The sequence below is a fragment of the Nycticebus coucang genome, chromosome 1 (genome assembly GCF_027406575.1).
Source record: "Nycticebus coucang isolate mNycCou1 chromosome 1, mNycCou1.pri, whole genome shotgun sequence".
Classification (NCBI taxonomy): Eukaryota; Metazoa; Chordata; class Mammalia; order Primates; family Lorisidae; genus Nycticebus; species Nycticebus coucang.
Window position 1 is genome coordinate 59,171,395 of NC_069780.1, and position 19,249 is coordinate 59,190,643.

General features: G+C 32.5%; 1 protein-coding gene across 2 annotated transcripts in view; it reads left to right on the forward strand.

Annotated features, from left to right (window-relative positions):
• Positions 1-18,785, forward strand: part of PCDH10 (protocadherin 10) — a 62,465-nt gene extending 43,680 nt beyond the window's left edge. Inside the window, exons 5-6 of one of the 2 annotated variants that reach the window (XR_008377803.1) lie at positions 12,876-17,205; positions 17,605-18,785. Coding sequence is in view for 1 of the 2 variants with exons in the window: in XM_053581249.1 (XP_053437224.1) it covers positions 12,876-12,949 (74 nt within the window). In the remaining variant the exon portion in view is untranslated. Of the gene's footprint in view, positions 1-12,875 lie in introns of both variants that reach the window. The other variant, XM_053581249.1, reaches the window with a different exon arrangement.
• Positions 18,786-19,249: the final 464 nt, after the last annotated feature.

Sequence of the window (19,249 nt, forward strand, 5' to 3'; positions counted from 1 at the left end):
ACAGACCTATCTTGAAATGCTTCTTTTAGTTTTTAACTGATTTAATGTTCAATAATTGTTTGAGCTGCACTATATTATTAAAGAATAGACTAGAACTTAAACAAATATTCTTCCTCTAATTTTATGTAATTTAAGTGGAAACTTTTTCCTTCTATCTAGCATTAAAATATAGACATATATTCATGTCCTTGATGTGTATGTTTAGAGTGATATCTCGGTATCACTCATTAGACTGTTATCAAAATAGATATTAGTATGTCACATTCCAATCAGTAAATGTGTCAAAATATGTGTAATGTTCCGATCTTTTGGGAACCCTTTAAAAATATGTGAAGCTAGTCAATCATACGTAATACAAAAAGCACATACATTCACCAAGTGCAGCAGTAACATTTTTTCTCAAACTTTCGGCATTAGTACATTAACATTTCAAATGATAGACTATTTTAGTAAGAAAATGTTTATATATAATTTAATTGGAAAAAACTCTGTTATAATTGCTTTTTAAACAAGAAAATGATTTTCTTGTTGAATCACTCTGCTTTAATTAAAACCTTTCATGTATCATTTTATAGTCATGGAGGAAAATCACATCCCTCTTCCTTTCTGCAGGCCTTGAAAATAACATGATACTCACTTCATATGTAATAGTTATATTTATTTGCTTTAAAGAAATTTTCTTTAATTATTTTACCTTTTATACCATTGTATATTATATACAATCTCCTTTAATCCAACTTTTTATACCATACATTTGTGTATTAGGTGTTTTTTATAACTCAGTGACTAGTCATACTTACTTGAATTTTAGTCCTTATATCATCAGTCTACCAAAACAAAAACAACAAAATGTCAATTAATTTGTGGGACAAATAAAATTATTTAAACGTAAAACACTAAATTATTACATCATTAACCAACAAATTTATTCTAGTCCATTCAAATAAGTTAGAAGTTACAACAGAATAAGGATCTGATTTAGTAAATTGGTTAAAATATTATCTACCAAGGAGGGGGATTAAAAAGTGAAAGTGTAACCAACCAATAATGCAGGTTTCCAAAAAACACTTATTAGACTAGCAGGTCAAGGTACCTTAGAATTGGTTTCTATTTAACCTGGTGATTTTAGTATCTAATCTTCCATACTTTTTATACACAATAAAGAAAAATAATATCCAGCTTACTACACGTTTCATCCATAAGTTATTTCAGAAAAGAATAATCATGTCATTTACTCCTTGTTAACATGGTTAGTTTTAGAGCAGTAAAAGTCAAAATATTTTCCTGTGGAAACAGAGTCTTAATGTTTCAAAGGTATGTCAAATGACAATTCTTAAAAATATTTCATCCACATGTAAAATTCTAATTTTTACTTGTGAACATCATTTGGTGAAATCATTTAAATCACACCTTAAATATCACAACAGAATTACTTTACAGATATGATGTCAATAATATAAATGTATCATCCTTTCTTGGGAAATATGTATATTTTCTTTTATGAAGATATTAAATGCAATGCCTTTATCAAACATTGCAAATTAGGGATGATAGTGAAAGATTTCAGTATTTCAATAACTCTTTTTGTTTCATTTCTTAATTGTGTTGTAATTTACTGTCAGATGTTCTGTAATGTAGAAGCTCTTCAGCTTCTCAATAAGAGGAGGAAAAAAATCCTCACAATTCTCAACATAAATTTTAATAATTGTGTATTAATTGTACCATTTTACCTTCCAAAAGTTATTTGCCAGAGTTCAGGCAATCTTTAATACTATTAGTCAGAATGAGGCTGAAGTTAAGCAGTGTAAAGGAAAGTATGCTGTTCACTGATCATTGTACTGTTATTTGTCATTGCATGTGGGTTCCTCCCCCCATATTTCTACATGTGCTATTAAAACCCAAGGAACTCAAAAATACTGAAAACATTGGTATACTTGATGATTTTCCTGAAAGTCTTCTATTTTTCATATTACAATTTCTTGGGTTCTTTATCTTTTTCAAGTCTAATTTTGTAGTGGTAAAGGCTTTGCACTTAACATCCTTTTTATGTTCCTTTCTAAAAAGGAAAGAACAAAAAATGACAAAATTCCATATTTTTTACACCATGGAGTAGTAAAATTATTTTATATATTGTTAGTACTTCAAGTAATATCCCTCTGCTAAGTCAAACAATAATCCTTATACAGCAATTTGTGAAACTGTTCAGTAGAGTATTTTTTTTTTTTTGTCTTCAAAACTTGGCATAGGTTTTAGATTATAGCATTCTGTAAGAATGCTGGTAGATGGGTGACGCCAGAGTATTGCAGGCAATAATATGACTAAAATTCTAATACCTTTAGTGTGCATGCATGTATTTCTAATCACTGTTATTTTTTAAGTTTTTGTAAATTTAGAAAAATGTTTTTTATTTCTTGAAGACTTGTCACATGCTTAGTTTGAAGTTTTACTCTCCAGATATTTTTGAGTTGCATAAACATGCTGCATTCATTGCACAACAATATTAAATTTTCACGAGGCTCAAAAATTTCTGAATGATAGAACTCAAACTTCCAATACATCCATATTTATCCTTGAGCTGAAAATCAAAGGGGAATTTCAGCTCAACACACATTTTTGAGACAGTTATCTGTGAGTGAAAACAGGGTATTATAACAAAAGATGAATTTCAATCTTAACTATAGTGTTTGTTACTGTGAATGCTATAATAATACATAAGAAAAATGAGTGTAAATGTAATAAATTATTTTATACTGCTGTATACATATGAAATAAATAAACTAGGATACATATTATGCCATTTTTCCATGCATGGATCTTCCACTCACGCCTGTGGGAGCTTTGGATAAAAATCAGTGGCAAATATAGGTTCTAAGTTTAAAAACAACTAATGCTGATTTAGTAATTTTAGTCTTAATATAACAGGTCTAACGGGACATCTGCTCAAAACTGAGTCTCATTTGAAGCAACATATGTTAGGTTTTAAAGGATTTCTCTATATTCATAATTTTAAAAGTAAGAATTTAGTTCCGTACAATTCTCATGATACCAACAATGAATCATTTAGTATATATTTTTCCACCTGATGCTATGTTTTGTTTTTAACATGTTTTGATTCATGGTTATGCTAAGGGTTCATAAAGATTAATGTAGGGGTTGTACCTGAGATAGGAGTGCCTTCAAGCTATAAAAATACAACATTTTATTCAGAATTTTAGAAACACATAGTTTCATATTTAGAGTTGACAAAAACAGAAGAAAAATAAAATCCACATGGGTATCATTTTCCAAGAAGAAAGTAGAAGTAAGGTATAGATATTTTTGTAATGTTAAAATAACCTGGATAATCCTATGGAAATTTAGTTTCTAAAATAGCTACAAGGTAGAGAAGAAATGCTGTGCTTCTTAATCTCAGGTGTTGTCTGTGAACTGAGTTTCTTGAGTTTAATGTACACATATCTGGACCAATCTTCATTTTATAAGGCAACAAGAGGCAGGACTAGGTATTTCTCTTGTTTTGAACAAAGTCTATGGTGGAAAAACCTGAATAAAGTAATACGGGAATCACAGTCCTCACTGAAATGTTATCAGCCGTAATTACAAGTTGCCTGGGTTTCTCGTCAGATCTCTACCTCTTGTCCTTTACTTTCACCTCTTCTGGGAATCGTATCATGGACTCTTTATTTAACAGAAGTTATGAATTTTTAGAGGTAAAATTAAAGTTTATTAAATTACAGACATGAGATGAAATCTACACATATGGTACTACCTGCTTCAAGAAAATTCCAATTTCTAGAGAAATGAAATGAAAATATTAAATGTTTTAATAATTAAATGACCAACATTTGTGGTAGAAATTCATCAATTTAATATATAAAGATGGCAACAAGCAAAAATAAGGAAATAGAATAGAAAGAAATGTAGCTTAGAAAGTATCGAAACACATTATTTATGTAAAAGCAGATAGCTATATGTGAAACTTTTTTCAGATATATGTGTAAAATAGGTCACAATGTGAAATATCTTTCTTACTGTGAATCACTTCCCAAACTGTCGGAAAGCACTGCACCATATGATCCCTCTTTCAAATTTAAACTTATTTAAAGCTGTGGAAAGTCAGGAAAGATATTTCCAAAAAGTTACTTCATATCTGAATCTTCATCTTTACTCTTTGTGAAATGTGGTTAGATGTAGTTAGTTGGAGGAATTTAGTGAGAGTTAGGGAAGCTGATGACATAGCACAATACTGACAGTGGCGTATGTTATTGATATTATTTCACCATTATTCTTTGGTTATCACAAGTCTAAAATATAGCCTAAAAATGGAAAAAATACTTGTCTCAAAAATCCAGACTGCTGTAGACTTGTATCTATGCAGTGCTGATTTCAAATCCTCAAGATGCTTTTGGTATGCACTCTTCATTGTAGTTAGTTCACTTTAGAATCTCCATTTTTCAGTGGTATGGGGTCCAGGAAATAAAACTCATATCTGGCTAAATTTCAGTCTATCTTCCTCAACTTTCGAATAGCTGTCTATTTCTGTTATTGAAAAATGTACATTTGTGTTTGCACTAGGCCACATGTGATTTTAATGACCTTTCTAAATATGTATTTCCTTACAAATCAGTGCTTATTGGAAATAGTGCATGCTTGAAAGTGTCTTTTTTGCCTTTAACTTTCATAAAAAAATTAATTAGGGCAATATTCGGTATTTCCTCAACAGAATTGGAGTTTTTAAATTGCTCTTAATGGTAGACTTCTTGAAGTTGTCGCTTCTTAGGTTGGCAGACCTTGTTCCCTAGAGCTGTCCCTTGGCTGTTCAAAATATTTCTAAAATCCCCCCTTTTCTTTTGAATCAATTAAAAGTTTTATTTCCTTCTCGTGAAAACTAGGTTTTAAATTTCCCAGTTTAGATTAATTAGTTCATATTAATCTGTAATTTAATTAATGTTTCTAGGGGAGAATTTTATTTTAAAGGACATTTGTTAATCCGTGTAAAAACTTCTAGTGAGAATATTGTGTAGTTAAATATACCTTTTTTTTTTTTTTTTACCTTATTTAGTTTTCTTTGAAAACAGTTGGTAATAATTATACAACTCCTCAACCAATCTGTTTGGGAGTAAAGAATATTTAATTAACATTGCAATCACCAAATCTGAAACACAGTCCGTATCCCCTTTCTTCTTATTATTGTGAATAACTCTTCTCTTAGTCATGAAAGAAGGAAGAAAAAGAAACATTGGCATAGTGAATTGTAGAAGCCTAAAACTCTGAATTTTATTCCAAAAGGATGAGAGTTCTCTTATTCTTACTTGTGCTTCCTAATGAATAACAGAATGAATGGTCAATTTAAAATTCATCCAGTAACATGTTTCTCTCAAAATTGGGTGTGTATGTGTGTGTGTCTGTGTGTCTGTATAATTGAGAATGGTAGTAGGCATTTAATAGGGATCATAGAAGGAATTTACTAAGAAAAGAATCCTATTGTAGGTAAAGCCCCCATATCCTGCATCCCTTTATTAATTAGTCTTTAGAAGGTCAAAACGCCAGCTTTAAAAGCAATGATATGTGATCACCAAAAAGCTGGCTTGGGTTTTTCAACATCATACATCCAAAGACTCGTTTCTTTGACATTTTGTTAAAAACACCCTTATTTATGACAGGGCCACAAAGACTGCAAAGAAACAATAAAATGGTTATAGTAATATATACAAAATTAAGTTTAGAGACAGAAAGAAAGAGAGGTGTGTGAAAGAGAGAAAATATTTTAACATACATAAAAGTTAAAACAAGGAAAAAAGTAATGAAAATGAAAGGTAGGCAATTCTAGTTAAAACGTAACAAATAGTGAAATAAAGTAATACAGGGTGCCATAGGAAAGAATGAATAAGGAAAGGGCTATGTTAAACTTTATTTAAAAATAGCACACTATCAAACCACCTTGCTGGACGCCTCTGTAGATCCTCACTTTATTCCACTCTTTCTTTGGCAAAGATATATAGTCCCACATGGCAATGTTTGCAAATATTATTCAGTTCAAAAGTGTCTTATGGATCCTAGGATAATGTACTTGTAATTTTAGAAATCAAAGCAGGGGGAGGGTTGGCAATGCCACCTGCAGAGTGCAGGAACATGTGTGGCATGAGTTTTCATAAACTTCCATGATGAGGTTCTAACATGATGACTATTGGTGATAAGACTGTTGCTGAAATGGGAAGTAAGTTTCCAACTACAAATCCGTTAAGTGGAATGAAAAATGTGTATAAGGTCATTTTTTAAATTTATATTTATTTGCTCAGAATTTAGATGAAGATGTAATGTGTCCTTGTAAGAAACAATTTTAACACTCTGTAGAAGAGACTATACCAGTATTAGGTATAATAATAATAAAAGATGGGAATAAAGGCCACAAATAACTAAGCATTATTTGATTTCAATTTAGCACAGTAATTGAGAACAGTTAAAAAAGAAATTGGGGTAAAGAAAGACTAGTCTGAATCTCTAGAAAGACAACAAAGAAACACAATTGACTTATAGACTGGACTGGTAAAAAATGGAGCAGAAAGGACAGAATTGAGACATTTCAAAGGAGGAATAGATTGTACTTCCTCACTGAGTAGATGGCCAGCTGGGTGACGAGGGAGAGGGAGAGGTGATGATGGAGGTTTTATAGTTTGTCACGGTGGATCAGGCTGCCGTTAAACGAGACTATATAGAAGAAAAGAAAATAGTAGTGCAGGAAGGTAGTCTTATCTGTAAAAAGGCTTTCTAATTTTCTCTTCATCATTTATGTTTAACTACTTGCTATCCAAATGAGGCTTAAACTTCATTATATTTAAACAATTCCAGAGAATCTTAGATTTTTATCCTAATATGAATGGTAGAATCTGCCCTGCATACTGCTTTACTCTCTATATAATAATTGATGATTATTATTAGTATTTAAATTATTTCTAAATTAATATTTTTTCATTTTCTGGCAGTAGTTCTATAATACATTAAAATCAGTAAATTATAAATCATTTAAAATATTTTTTCTGTGTATCTTTGGCTAGAGTACATAATAAAAGCAAGCTTGACTAATTTAAAAAGTACACAAATTTGGTCGAAATTTCTGGCTTTATTCATGACTTGCACATGACAATATATAATGCAGATGAAGAAATGTTAATGAAAATAAATAAAAGACATTACAGGTATAAGCCAACACTTCTTCATCTGTGACTTCTGCTAGGTTTAAGTAAATTTTCAGGAGATACAGTTTAAAAAGTCGTAACACCTTTATACTGGTGAACCTATATTCATCAACTATAATCTAACCTCTACTAGTGAGCAATCTTATGCTTTCTTTTTAAAGTAGGTTGCACAGAACAATACAATTTTAGTGCAGAGCAGGACTTTGAAAGTGATAATTCCACCTATGAAGAGAAGACAAATATATGTCAACTTGTGGAAGAGCCTAACCATAGACCTAACATTTATTGTAATCCTTTCTCTTGACTCTGAATTATCAATTTAGTCCAAGCTATGTTTCCAATTTCTTTGTCTTATTTTTACCTTAAATCCTAGGAGTGACTATATTTAAAAATATACAAATAAGCTGTAGCATTTGGAGCCTCATTTTATATTTGAAAATTTCAATTCTCTTCCTTCTCTTTTTTTTTTTTTTTTTTTGAGACAATCTCACTTTGTCACCCTTGGTGGAGTCCATGGCATCACAGCTCACAGCAACCTGCAACTCCTGGGCTCAAGTGATTCTCTTGCCTCAGCCTCCTGAGTAGCTGGGACTACAGGCACCCACTACAATGCCCGGCTATTTTGAGAGATGGGGTCTAGCTCTTGCTCAGGCTGGTTTTGAGCCTGTGATCTCAGGGCAATCCACCTGCCTTGGCCTCCCTGAGTGCTGGGATTACAGGCATGAGCCACCGTGCCCGGCCTCAATGCTCTTCTTAGACCACATGTTCACCCTCAAGGATGATTCTCACTTACAAGACATGGTTAAATTTGGCTAGAGAAACTAAAGACAGTTCTGTTTTCTATGGATTTATATTAATATGAAATGTTATAACGTCTGCATTTTTATTCTTCTTAAGAACATATTATGTTGGTAATGAGTAAGCAAACCTAAGGTTAAATAAATGTGACTTCAGCTTCTAGAGAAAACGTATTTAACAAAATGCTGCTTCACAAAGAATAAATCTAAGTAACCTGATTTTACAAAATCCTCATCATCCCACCTAATAAATTCACATAAGTTATCTCAATCTACTTCAACTACCGAAAGAATAATAGGGAGGTAGGTAAAAAATTGTTTTAATCTATCACTATTTGTCCCACTGATAGGGAGGGAATCTCATCCTTGGATTATAGGAATTTAGAAAACACACACCTGATACTGGACAGGCAGTTGAGAATTACAGTGATTTTTTTTAGTTGCCCTACACAAAGCCACACTGGGGTTTTCGTCCAGGACAGAGAGAGCAAGCAAGCTTCCACAAGAGGATGCAATTGGCTTGTTTGAATAACTCCGTGGGGATGGTCTGGGCTGAAACTAAAACCCACTACTTGGGGATAAAAGGAACTAAGCCTGATCCCTTGATAGTGTGACTTGTGTAGCTAGGAGAAGCTTATCTTAGCAATTAGAGATTTGGTCCCAGGCAGCTCTCCCCATACCGTGAAATCACTGAGTTATCCAAAAGCAGTCAATTAAAGCTAAGCCAGGTGTCTGCAGTCATGTTTGGATCATCCTATAAATAGTTATTTTACTTGCCCACACTCACCTTATTGGTGAGGGAAGGCCTCCTACTGGGTTGATCAGGGTAGACAACTGGACACTGAACGGCTGATGCTCGATGACAACCTGTTAGTTACACCTTCACACGGCCTGAGGAAGGAGAACACTACAGTTTGAACAGGGCCGCAAGGAGGCTGTGCTCACACACAGAGCTAACAAGTGGAGACTGTGGTAGGAGGCTTTTGTAGTGCCAGGAGCAAAAGTTGCCCCATGATTCCAACAAATGATATCATTGGCTTGTTTGAGTAATTCTGAGTATTAGCAGGAAACTAAAACCCATTACTCTGGATAAGCAAGACCTGCCCCTGGTCCCTTGATAAAGACACTTATGTAGTTAGGAGACTTTACCTTTTGCAGCAGCATAAGGGGAACTTGAAGTTAAGTTATTCAAGGCCTTCCCTGTAATGCCAAATGTTGAGGACTTAATTTTGGGCTTTGTTTCTTAGAAGCCAGGAATATGTAGCGTGAGAGGACCAAAAATCTCTATGTACACTTAGAGAATTTAGTTCTTGGTCAGGCTTGACACGAGCCCAATCTGCCTGATGGTAAGCTCAGAGATTCTTTGGAAGGGTTTCCATATCATCCTCCAAAGCAGAACTTTTTGATAAGTAAACTTTTCACAAACACAGTTCCTGCTAACTTCTTTGTAAACTTACAAGAAGGTCTCTCTGTTATTAAGCCCTAAAATTTCATAATATTGCATGATTTGGTATGGATCTATTTTCACCCATTTGCAAGTACTTAGCTCTTTCAATATTTTAATCTAAGCCTTTCATTTTGGGAAAATTTTCTTGAATTATTACTTTCATAATTTCTTTCCTTATGTTTCTTATCTTTCTAGATCTCTTACTAGGTGAAGGTTGAAATGTCAGGGGGCTATAAAGACCCCAATTCCAGTTTGAGTTTTCTCTGGGTGTCACTAGCAAGCAGCCCCTAGAATCCAGAAGCACTGTGACTCAGCTGGCACAAAAAAGAAATTAAGCAGCAGCAGCAGAGCCAGCAAGAAAAGAAGCCAGGCAGTAGGAGACACACTGAAGTTTATAAGCAGATAGAACACGCTTGAGAGGAACGTTATGTGTCTCTTCCTGCCAAATGAGGAAGCACTCCGCACAAACTTTTCTCTTGTATTTATTCTCCAATTCCTAGTTTTGTCCCTCCTACTTCTAATGTTTATACCTTTCTGTCATGTAGGGTCTTGATCAAGCCAACTCTATAGCATTCTTAACTATCTTCTTGTTTGGAAAGTCTCCAAGATATTAATAGGGCATCGCTCAATCCTTCTGTGGGGATCTTAGGAGTTAAGCAGTCTCTAAATTTTAAAACTGTGCAACCATAGTCTTGGATAGTTCTGCTTTTGTAGTAGCCCAGACTATTCTACCTTCCCTACCAGGTTCATGTGTAAGCTCAGGATTCATCTGTTTTCTTTGTCTCAGCAATCGTCCACTTTTCTTTGTGCCAGAAAAGAAAGTAAATACCAGACAGCGAAGGTCACTCTGAGCCATCATAGAGCCCACCAATCCTACATATTCATATTGATGTTAAATTGCTTTTGGTGCCTCTTTATATTACCAAAGACTTTTCCAAGTGCAATTTTAAACTAAAAGTAACGCTAGTACACAAGTTCTGCACTTTTATTTTTTTCAATATATTGCTCTTTAAATATAATCTTGCTAGAAAGTCTGCTTTTCTTTTCCTTCCTACACTTTTTCCCCAACATGAACCACTTCTACCGATCTGCCAATTTTCTCCATATATTCTATATTTTTTTAAATCTATTTTATGGAAGATTTTGTTATGTTTATCTTCTAATCTATTGAGCTTTATATTTTTTCATTACTATTACTTTAATTCAAAGAGTTCCTTTTGCTTTGTGAATATTCCTTTTTTAAGGTATTTTGAACACAGTATATGCAATACTTTCCCTTGTTCATCTGAATATATTGATAATGGTTTACATTTTATTTTTCATAAATAGTATCCTTTTCCTGAAATTATGGTTGATATTTTAAAATATTTTGTGTTACTGCCTTTCTTCTCATTATTAAGAATACAGGCCTTCTAAAATGCCTGTGCTTGAGTGGAGGGCTTCTTGAGTATGTTTTTCTGTAGGGTCAGCTGGTTGACATTTAATTAAGGAACTTCCAAGGTTAATATGTCTAGGTACATCTTTCCTCTTGAAATAGATACCCAAGAGAAATATTTTTCGGCTTCCTACCTGGAAGTATAGACCTGGGTACCTGAATTCTGAAGACTAATTGAAGAACAAAATCTGGAAGAGTTAAGATCCAAACTCTTATTGATTTGATGACTGCAAACTAAACTATGCTTGTCTTCCAACCTAGGCACTCTGTTTTAACCTCCTTAGATTTAGAAGAATAAATCTCTCTTCTAACCAGAGAGAATAATCGATCACCTACATGTGCACAGTTGCTGAGGACATCTGGGAGCTCTAACTGCTTTTTAGTAACATGTTGGTTCCTTCTTTTTAGTTTTTATGTTCACCTCTACTTCAGCACTAATTTGTGCTACCAATTCCTGAACCTTTGGAATTTTCCTTGAGATATGTACAGTGTCTTCATCATAGCCTAACTGCCAGCTAAGGGTTAAGTATTTTTCAAAACTGATATGCCAATTACAACTTATTTATCTACATCCGAACTTCAGAAATGTTGTCATCATTTTCTTGCTTATTTGTCTTTTCTTTGACGGCATAAATTTTTCATTTAGATTTTTATTTTCAGTTTAGAGAAGTTTTAAGATGTAGAAAGGTAAGACTATTAACTGACCTTTCCTCTGTCTTTAACTGGGGGTTTGAAAATGAATCTTGAACATAATGAATTGTGTCTTACAACGAGGAATGTCATAAGGAAATCTCATCTTACATTATTGAGAGCTTGAATGTAGGCTTCTTGCTAGTATATTTTTTATTTTTGTTATTAGAAATGTTTAGAAAAGTACTGATAATGTTTGAAATTGGACCACATTTAGGGATAATTGAAATTTAAAATATAAATAATCATTTATTTTATTACATATCAATAAATAAAATCACAAAATAGGATATATGATTTACTTCTCCATAGGTTATTATTATAATATTTTTTTCACTTTTGTAACTTTCTTCTTATGCTGAAATCTAAAGCAATTTTAGGCAATGTTAAAATCAAATGTGTAATATATGGTTATATTTATTATAGATTAGAAAGGTGATTATTTATTCAATTGTTTTTAAAGTTATAATTATATATGAGGATGCAATTTAAAACCCAATATAGCTTTTCTCTGATTATGTTGGTTTATTCACCATATAAGTCTATTTTGAATACTGCCTGAAATTAGTGTCCAAATGGTATCAGGCAACTAGCAAGCTTCAGTACTTGTGAGGTCAATTTAATTACACTGTGCATGACAGAAACTAGGCCGTTTGGGTATTGCCTTTGCCACTAGCAATTGACACCTGAGTGTTAATGAGCTGGTAATTAAGAGCTGGCTCATACAGACACATTATACTGCTTGGGACTAGGATAACCATATGTTACATAACTTCTGTGCTAAATACTTTGTTAGCTCCAGAATTTACACAATTATATTTGTGGACAGTTTTTTTTTTTTTTTATCTCAAATCTTACATGTTAAAAAATAAAAGATAAAAATTATCACTTTAAAAATTTAACTAACCATACTTATCAATTTCAAGACATAAAACTTTCTAATACTAGCAAGATTATATTTGGAGAGCAATATATTGGGAAAAATAAAACTGCAGAACTTGTGTACTAGCCTTACTTTTAGTTTAAATGGCACTTGGAAAAGTCTTTTGTAATATAAAGAGACACCAAAAGCAATTTAACATCAATATGAATATGTTGGATTGGTGGGCTCTATGATGGCCCATAGTGACCTTCACCCTCAGGTACTCACAAACTGAGTAATACCTTTACCCTGATTGCAGGTAGAAGACATAAGCTTCCTAAAGCACCTCTAAGAAATCAATGTGATAAAAGGGAGGAGATTTCAAAAGGCTATTGCTTCCATTTGGGGACCTTCTTCTGCATGCTGTCATTCTTTTTTTGAATTGTTGCAGAGAAATTGTGGAGGCAGCTACGTGGGGAGACCCATGCAGCACAGGTGGAGGCCTGTCAACAACCACATGAGTGAGCTTGGAAGTGGACTTTCAAGACGAACCTTCAGATGAGACTGCTGCCCCTGCCAACTGCTGGACTACAACCTCATGAGAGACCTCGCCAGAGGCCCCAGCTAAGCTGCACTAAAATTTCTGAACCACACTGATTGTGAGATAATAAATGTTTGTAGTTTTAAGCTGCTGTGACTTGAGGTATATTGCTACATAGCGATAAATAACTAATATTGATAAAATATGTAGGTGAGAATTCTATTGTCTGTTACAGTAATATGAAGTATATTGATTTTTTTTTAGTATGATGTGGACACTTTTAAAAATGGTATGTGTAATATACATGCTTTGCTTCTTTATGCTTTACTTTCCTCTTCAAATTTCACTTCTCTTTTGCTCTTCTCTTTATTTCATAAAAAATAATTCTCCATCATTTTCCGGATTCATCTATTGGCTTCCCTTGCCCCCTCCAAAAGAAAAACCCTGCGCTCATCAGATGAAAAATGTATTAACTTTAGTGAATTTTTGTTGTGGGAATTACTTCTAATTTTCTTCTTTGAAAGAGTTTGCTTTTCCATCCAGCCCTCTGTAGGACATATAGCCTTTTATATGCAGATTGGTATAATTATGCTTTGAAATAGCTAGAATTCCCTGTAGCTTAAACTGAGAACATGAAAGGCCAAACGTTATGTTGAACTGAAGGATATAAAAGTGCACGTACATCAATCCAAAATGAAGCATAGAAATGAACAGCTCTTTACAGAGGGATGTCAGTTTTTGACAGATTATTGAAGGATCTTTATAACTGCAGAGATTGCCCTGGGTAGCATGAAACACTGCCTACAGAGAGCCTTATCAGTTTGTATTTTTTATTCCTTCAATACCAAAAGGTGAGAAGATGTTAAGTGAAACAAGAGAAATATTCTCTGACAAAAGCTTTAACTCTCTTCCCCAAAGACGATACCTGGTCCCAAATGGTAAAACACATGTGATGATGGGACCATCCACGAAATCTGTCAGGCTAGACATGCAGCCTAGATGAGGAGCTTACATTTTAGGAAGTCTACAGAAAACCTACATGGCAATCTTCACTTCCATATGGATCCCAGTGACAGATGAGGGCCTCTTCTGCGAGAGGAATTTATTGTGCCAATGACAAACACATCAAGAATATTTAAAGCACCCATATTCTTTCTTATCACCAGCAGAAAGATAAAGGGAACATAATAGGTTTTTGTATGTACGTGAAATCAATACAATGTTTATTGAAATACAGATTCTAAAGAACCTAACTTTATGTTGAAAGAGTATGTGCTGTTGTTTTAATATACCACAATTATCCTGACTGCTTTGCTTTAAGTAAAATATATCTTGGAATTGTTCCATTGCATTCACTATGTATAGAGAATCTATTCTGCTTAAAAGACATACCCTCTCCTGAAATTATAGTCCAAACAAAAGCAAGGAATGCCCACTTCATCTGAGTTTGTTAGTAAAGAGAAATACAGGTGTATGTCTTAAAATTTAAGACAAAAATTCCCTAAATTCTGGTGTTTCTAGAATGTACAGTTATTAAGTACAATTGATGTCAGTACAAGAGGAAGATCAACATTTTTTAATAAGCTATACACTATGAAACTAATGTTTTTTCAAACAAAATTGTGTAGATCAGTGTAGGATAGTCTTGTTAGGAAATTTCTACCATATTTGGCACTTTGCAAAGCTTACTTTTTATTAATCTTCAAAGTATATATGGAAGGAAATGATGATAACTCAAGCAGTAACTTAGAAAAATATTTTAATTGTTAATTGACTCTGACATTGCATTTTTCTTAGAAATTCCAGTCTGCTAAAATGTTTTTAAAAAATAATTGACATAATTTCAAAAAAATTCAAAGATTTCAAACATATAACTTAATATATGAGGTTAGTACTACTTCACTGATACTTTAGACGATATATAGCCAATGTATAATGTATGACGTGGTTACTCAATTTTTATTCCAAATGGGATTCTCCTCTACTTAAAATTATTTACTATTTAAAAATCATGTAACCAAGGTAAGGTTTTGACAGTTAGTTCAGAAACTCAGCCCTTGTATGTAAATTAAGGTCATGAATTGAATTTTAATTGGAATAATATTAAACAAAACAATCTCTATTTTATAAATGAAATCTTTTGTGATCTGGGGGCACTCATCCATAAATTCCTCTGGAGTTCTGGGTAGAAATAAACAAGTAAAATAAACAACAACAAAACCCTGCAACACTCTTAGTGACCTCTTGAAATGGTTCCAGTTACTAGCGATGGGAAATCGTAGCTTCCAGGGTATACTGGCAGGCCATATAAGTCATCTTTTCTCAACGAAGGTAACAAAAATCTCTGCCATGAGTTTTTGTACAACTTTAAACTGAGTCACGAAAGAATAAGCATATAGGACTCATTTTATAGTCAAAACTAAGATAGTTCTAAAGTTAGTCATCACATTATACTCCATAAATGTACAGTGTTAGGGTTTTAATTAAAAATTAATAAAAATAATAAAGTGAAATTATAGTGAAAACTCATATTTTTGAGTGTTCCATATGTGACAATTAGTGTCCTCATCATCACAACACTCACATGACAACAATAGTATTTTTAACCCACTTACAGATGAAATAACTATGAGAAGTATGTAAACATTCTTATTTCTTAATTATAAGGCTAGTAACTGTCAGAGCTGAGAAGTGACTTCTGACCTACAGACACCTGCTGTTCATTCTCTGAAATTGTATGGAGAAAAAGACAACAATAAAATTAAGCAGTTTATCAAATAATACTTCATTAGAAACATCAAAAATTGATATCTTTTATGCCAAAAATTAAAGAGAAACTTTTAGAGACATAAATTCCTCCTCCATTTAAATCAAATAGCTGTGCTACTTAAACAGAGATGATGGTGCAAATAATAGAATTTATTAAGAAAACTTTAATTTTTAATTGTAGGTTGTATGATTTTTCTACATCTCCAAACTATGACAATATGTCTTACACTAGATTGAGTGTCTGTGTGTGTGTGCGTATAACAAGGTAGAAATTGATAGAAATAATAATGAAAATGAATAGAATACAGTATACTATATTGGAATAAAATGAAATTTAGAGATCTTGTCTAAAGTTTCCTCATGTCTGTTCCCTAAATCTCAACTTCCACTACATTAGGGGTGAAAAGGGGAAGTATAAGAATTTTCATTTTCAAATGGATGTTGTGTGTTATATAAATTTCTAAATGATTTACAATTTCTTAGGACAATAACAGTCTCTCAGGAGCCCTTCAGTTAAAAAAGAATCTCATTTAATGTTTTTTTAGCATAGAACTCCTAACCACTGACCATGAAATCTTTTCTATAAAATTAGCAGCTCAAAGTGAATTATGAGGCACATACTTTGGAAAATGTTGATTTACCACTACACATATTTTGTAGAAGTGGAAAATTAGGCCGTGGGGAGTATGATTTAAATTCATGTGGTAAACTATTATAGCAATAGAACTGCAATCAAAATTCGGAGGAAGTAAATTTCAAGCACACATCAAACCCAGGATATAGGTTAATGTCCATAGTCTAATATTTTTAAATCTCTGTGACTTTTGCAAAATCACCTAACTAAACTATGTCTGTATTTTCTATTTTGTAATTTGTAGCTAGTACTTTAACTTTTCTCATTGTATTATCTATACATTCTAAAGACATAGAACTTTATATACGTTTTATAATATAACGGGGTAAGATTTGATGCTTATTATTTTCAGTTGTAATATGTTGTATATGTTTAGATGTATTGTAGAATGGGAAGAATTATCACAAATTATACTTCCTTTTCCCAAAGTTTGCAGAGTACTAATTTGCTCCAATGTAACAGACAATCACTTGAATTTTCACCTAAAGCAAGGCAAAGCTTTGGGCACTATAATATAAGAGTTACATTTCTGACACATGAGAAATACTAAAAATGGTGACATAGCTTTGGAATTCATGTGTAGGGATCCAAATCCTCCCTGAAATCGCTCACTATGTTATTGATAGTGAGGGCAATTGCCAAACTCATGAGCCTGATGAAGACTGTGCACATCCCTCTTTAAATTTTAACTTTAGTAAAGTCCTAAAAACCATATGTCTCAATCCCCACCACAATCCTCAGCAATGATTTATCTTCCAAAGTCAAAGTTAATCAGGTCATTTATCACGAACTTAATGATGTCAGTATTTGTGCATTTCCTATTTGAAGCCTTTTTAAGTGAATAAAACTTAAGAGGAGATGAATTGTTAGCTCTATGTGAAGATAATACAAATCATTTATCACTATTTCACTTTCAAAGAATCCAAAATGATCATAATTATAAGAATGTTATAACATCTTAAAAACCTGTTTTTAAATACATGTTTCTTTTTCTCAGGAAAATATTTCTTATTTTCACCTTTTCCTTTTCCTCCTCTTCACATCAGATGAAAGGCTATATATATTTCATGTCAGCTAAATACATTTTACTACAAATAGGTACCGTATTTGAAATTTCCCCAACTATGCCTCGACTATTCATGTAAGAGGAGCTTTAGCTAAGTGTTATGACTATTTTTAACAATACTGACATTCATAAGTTATTTTCTACTATCAACATATACAATTTCTGTGTAGAATAATGGTCTTTACATGGCAGCCAGGAAACCTTATGTATGTAAAAATAGACCTTATAAATTAACTTTAAGTGAAGGAATTTTTTGTAAGTTGGGGACTGTCAAAAAATAAACCCCTTCAACCATACGTTTTCAATGGCACAGATAAGAATAAAGTTAAGTGTTTTATTTATGTTTTTCATATGTATACGGATAAAAATGCTTTTTTACTGATTATATATTGTTCTAGAAAACAGTTTTGGGGGTTTTTTTTTACAATGAATACAGGTGTAGAATTTATTGTTATTTCATATTTTAACATATTTTAATTCTCCTCATTTATAAGATCAGAAAGTAAAATTTTTTTTAAACTTGCTTTCACAAAGTTGGGTTCAGGAAATACATGTTCAAATACCATATAGGCAGCTCTTTGTATACCAGAGCTCTGCATTTATGGATTCAGCCAACTGTGGATTGAAAATATTAAAATAAAAATAAAAATATAAGAAAAAATATACATCTAAAAATCAACACAATAGAGCAACTAATTATATAGCATTTATATTGTGTTAGGTACTCAATATAATCTTGATATGATTTAAAGAGAGGATGAGTGTAAGTTACATGCATTACTGCCCCATTTTATATAAAGGAGTTAAGCATGCTCAGATTTTAGTATCCCTGAGAATCCTGGGGTCAGTCTCCACAAATACCCAGCATGACAGACAGTATACACACATACATGCACACACATACACAAACATTTTATACACATATAGTTTTATTTGTATATTTGTGTATATTTACATATTATTTAATGGATATTTCACCTAATGATCTAAAATTATATCTGTCATTCTTTAAAAATTTTGTGAATAATGGTACTTTGTTTAATAATAGATTATTTGTAATTGATTTGATTGTAATCAAGGCCAATAAGAAACTTTTTAAGACACCGATAAATTGCATTTATTACTTACTCTTAATAAAAAAGGGGATTGAAATAACACCTTGATAAAGAGAAGAGAATTAATGCAAGTACTGGAGGAAATGATGAATCTGCCCCTTTTCTTACAGAAAGTCTTCTAACATGACTTACATGGTTAATATTTGATGTGTACAATTATTAGTAATAGAAGATCATGTAAAAAATGTTTCAAGTTTATGTAGTTCTTCCGTGTATTTGTTCCAAATTCAAGAGACAAGGGATATAAAAAGCTACAGAAGAAAATGCTTAAATAAATGTTCATTTTGGAAGAAACAATTTTAAGTAAACTTGATAATCTGACATTGTCTTCCATAGTTAGTTAAATTTCATCAAGTCAGTAATCATATACTAAACATTAATCTGTAATCTTATTTTATTCTATTCTCTTTTACTTCCTTTACAATGTTAAATTATAAGCACTTTCCAGAAATCTGAAATCCTTCATGCTCCACCCACACCTTTTAGTGGATAATCTTGCTTTCTAGTTTATATAAATAATTTAGGCATCAGAAAGGGTAATATAACATCTTCTAAGAGCCTCCTATAACTCACTATCATCTGCACCCATCTTTATATCTAAAGAGGAAAATATAAGTAACATAACATCAACTCACACTGGATTAAAAAAAAAAAAGGGATGACATTGACTCAGGTAATTAAAAGTATTCCAAGATCTAAA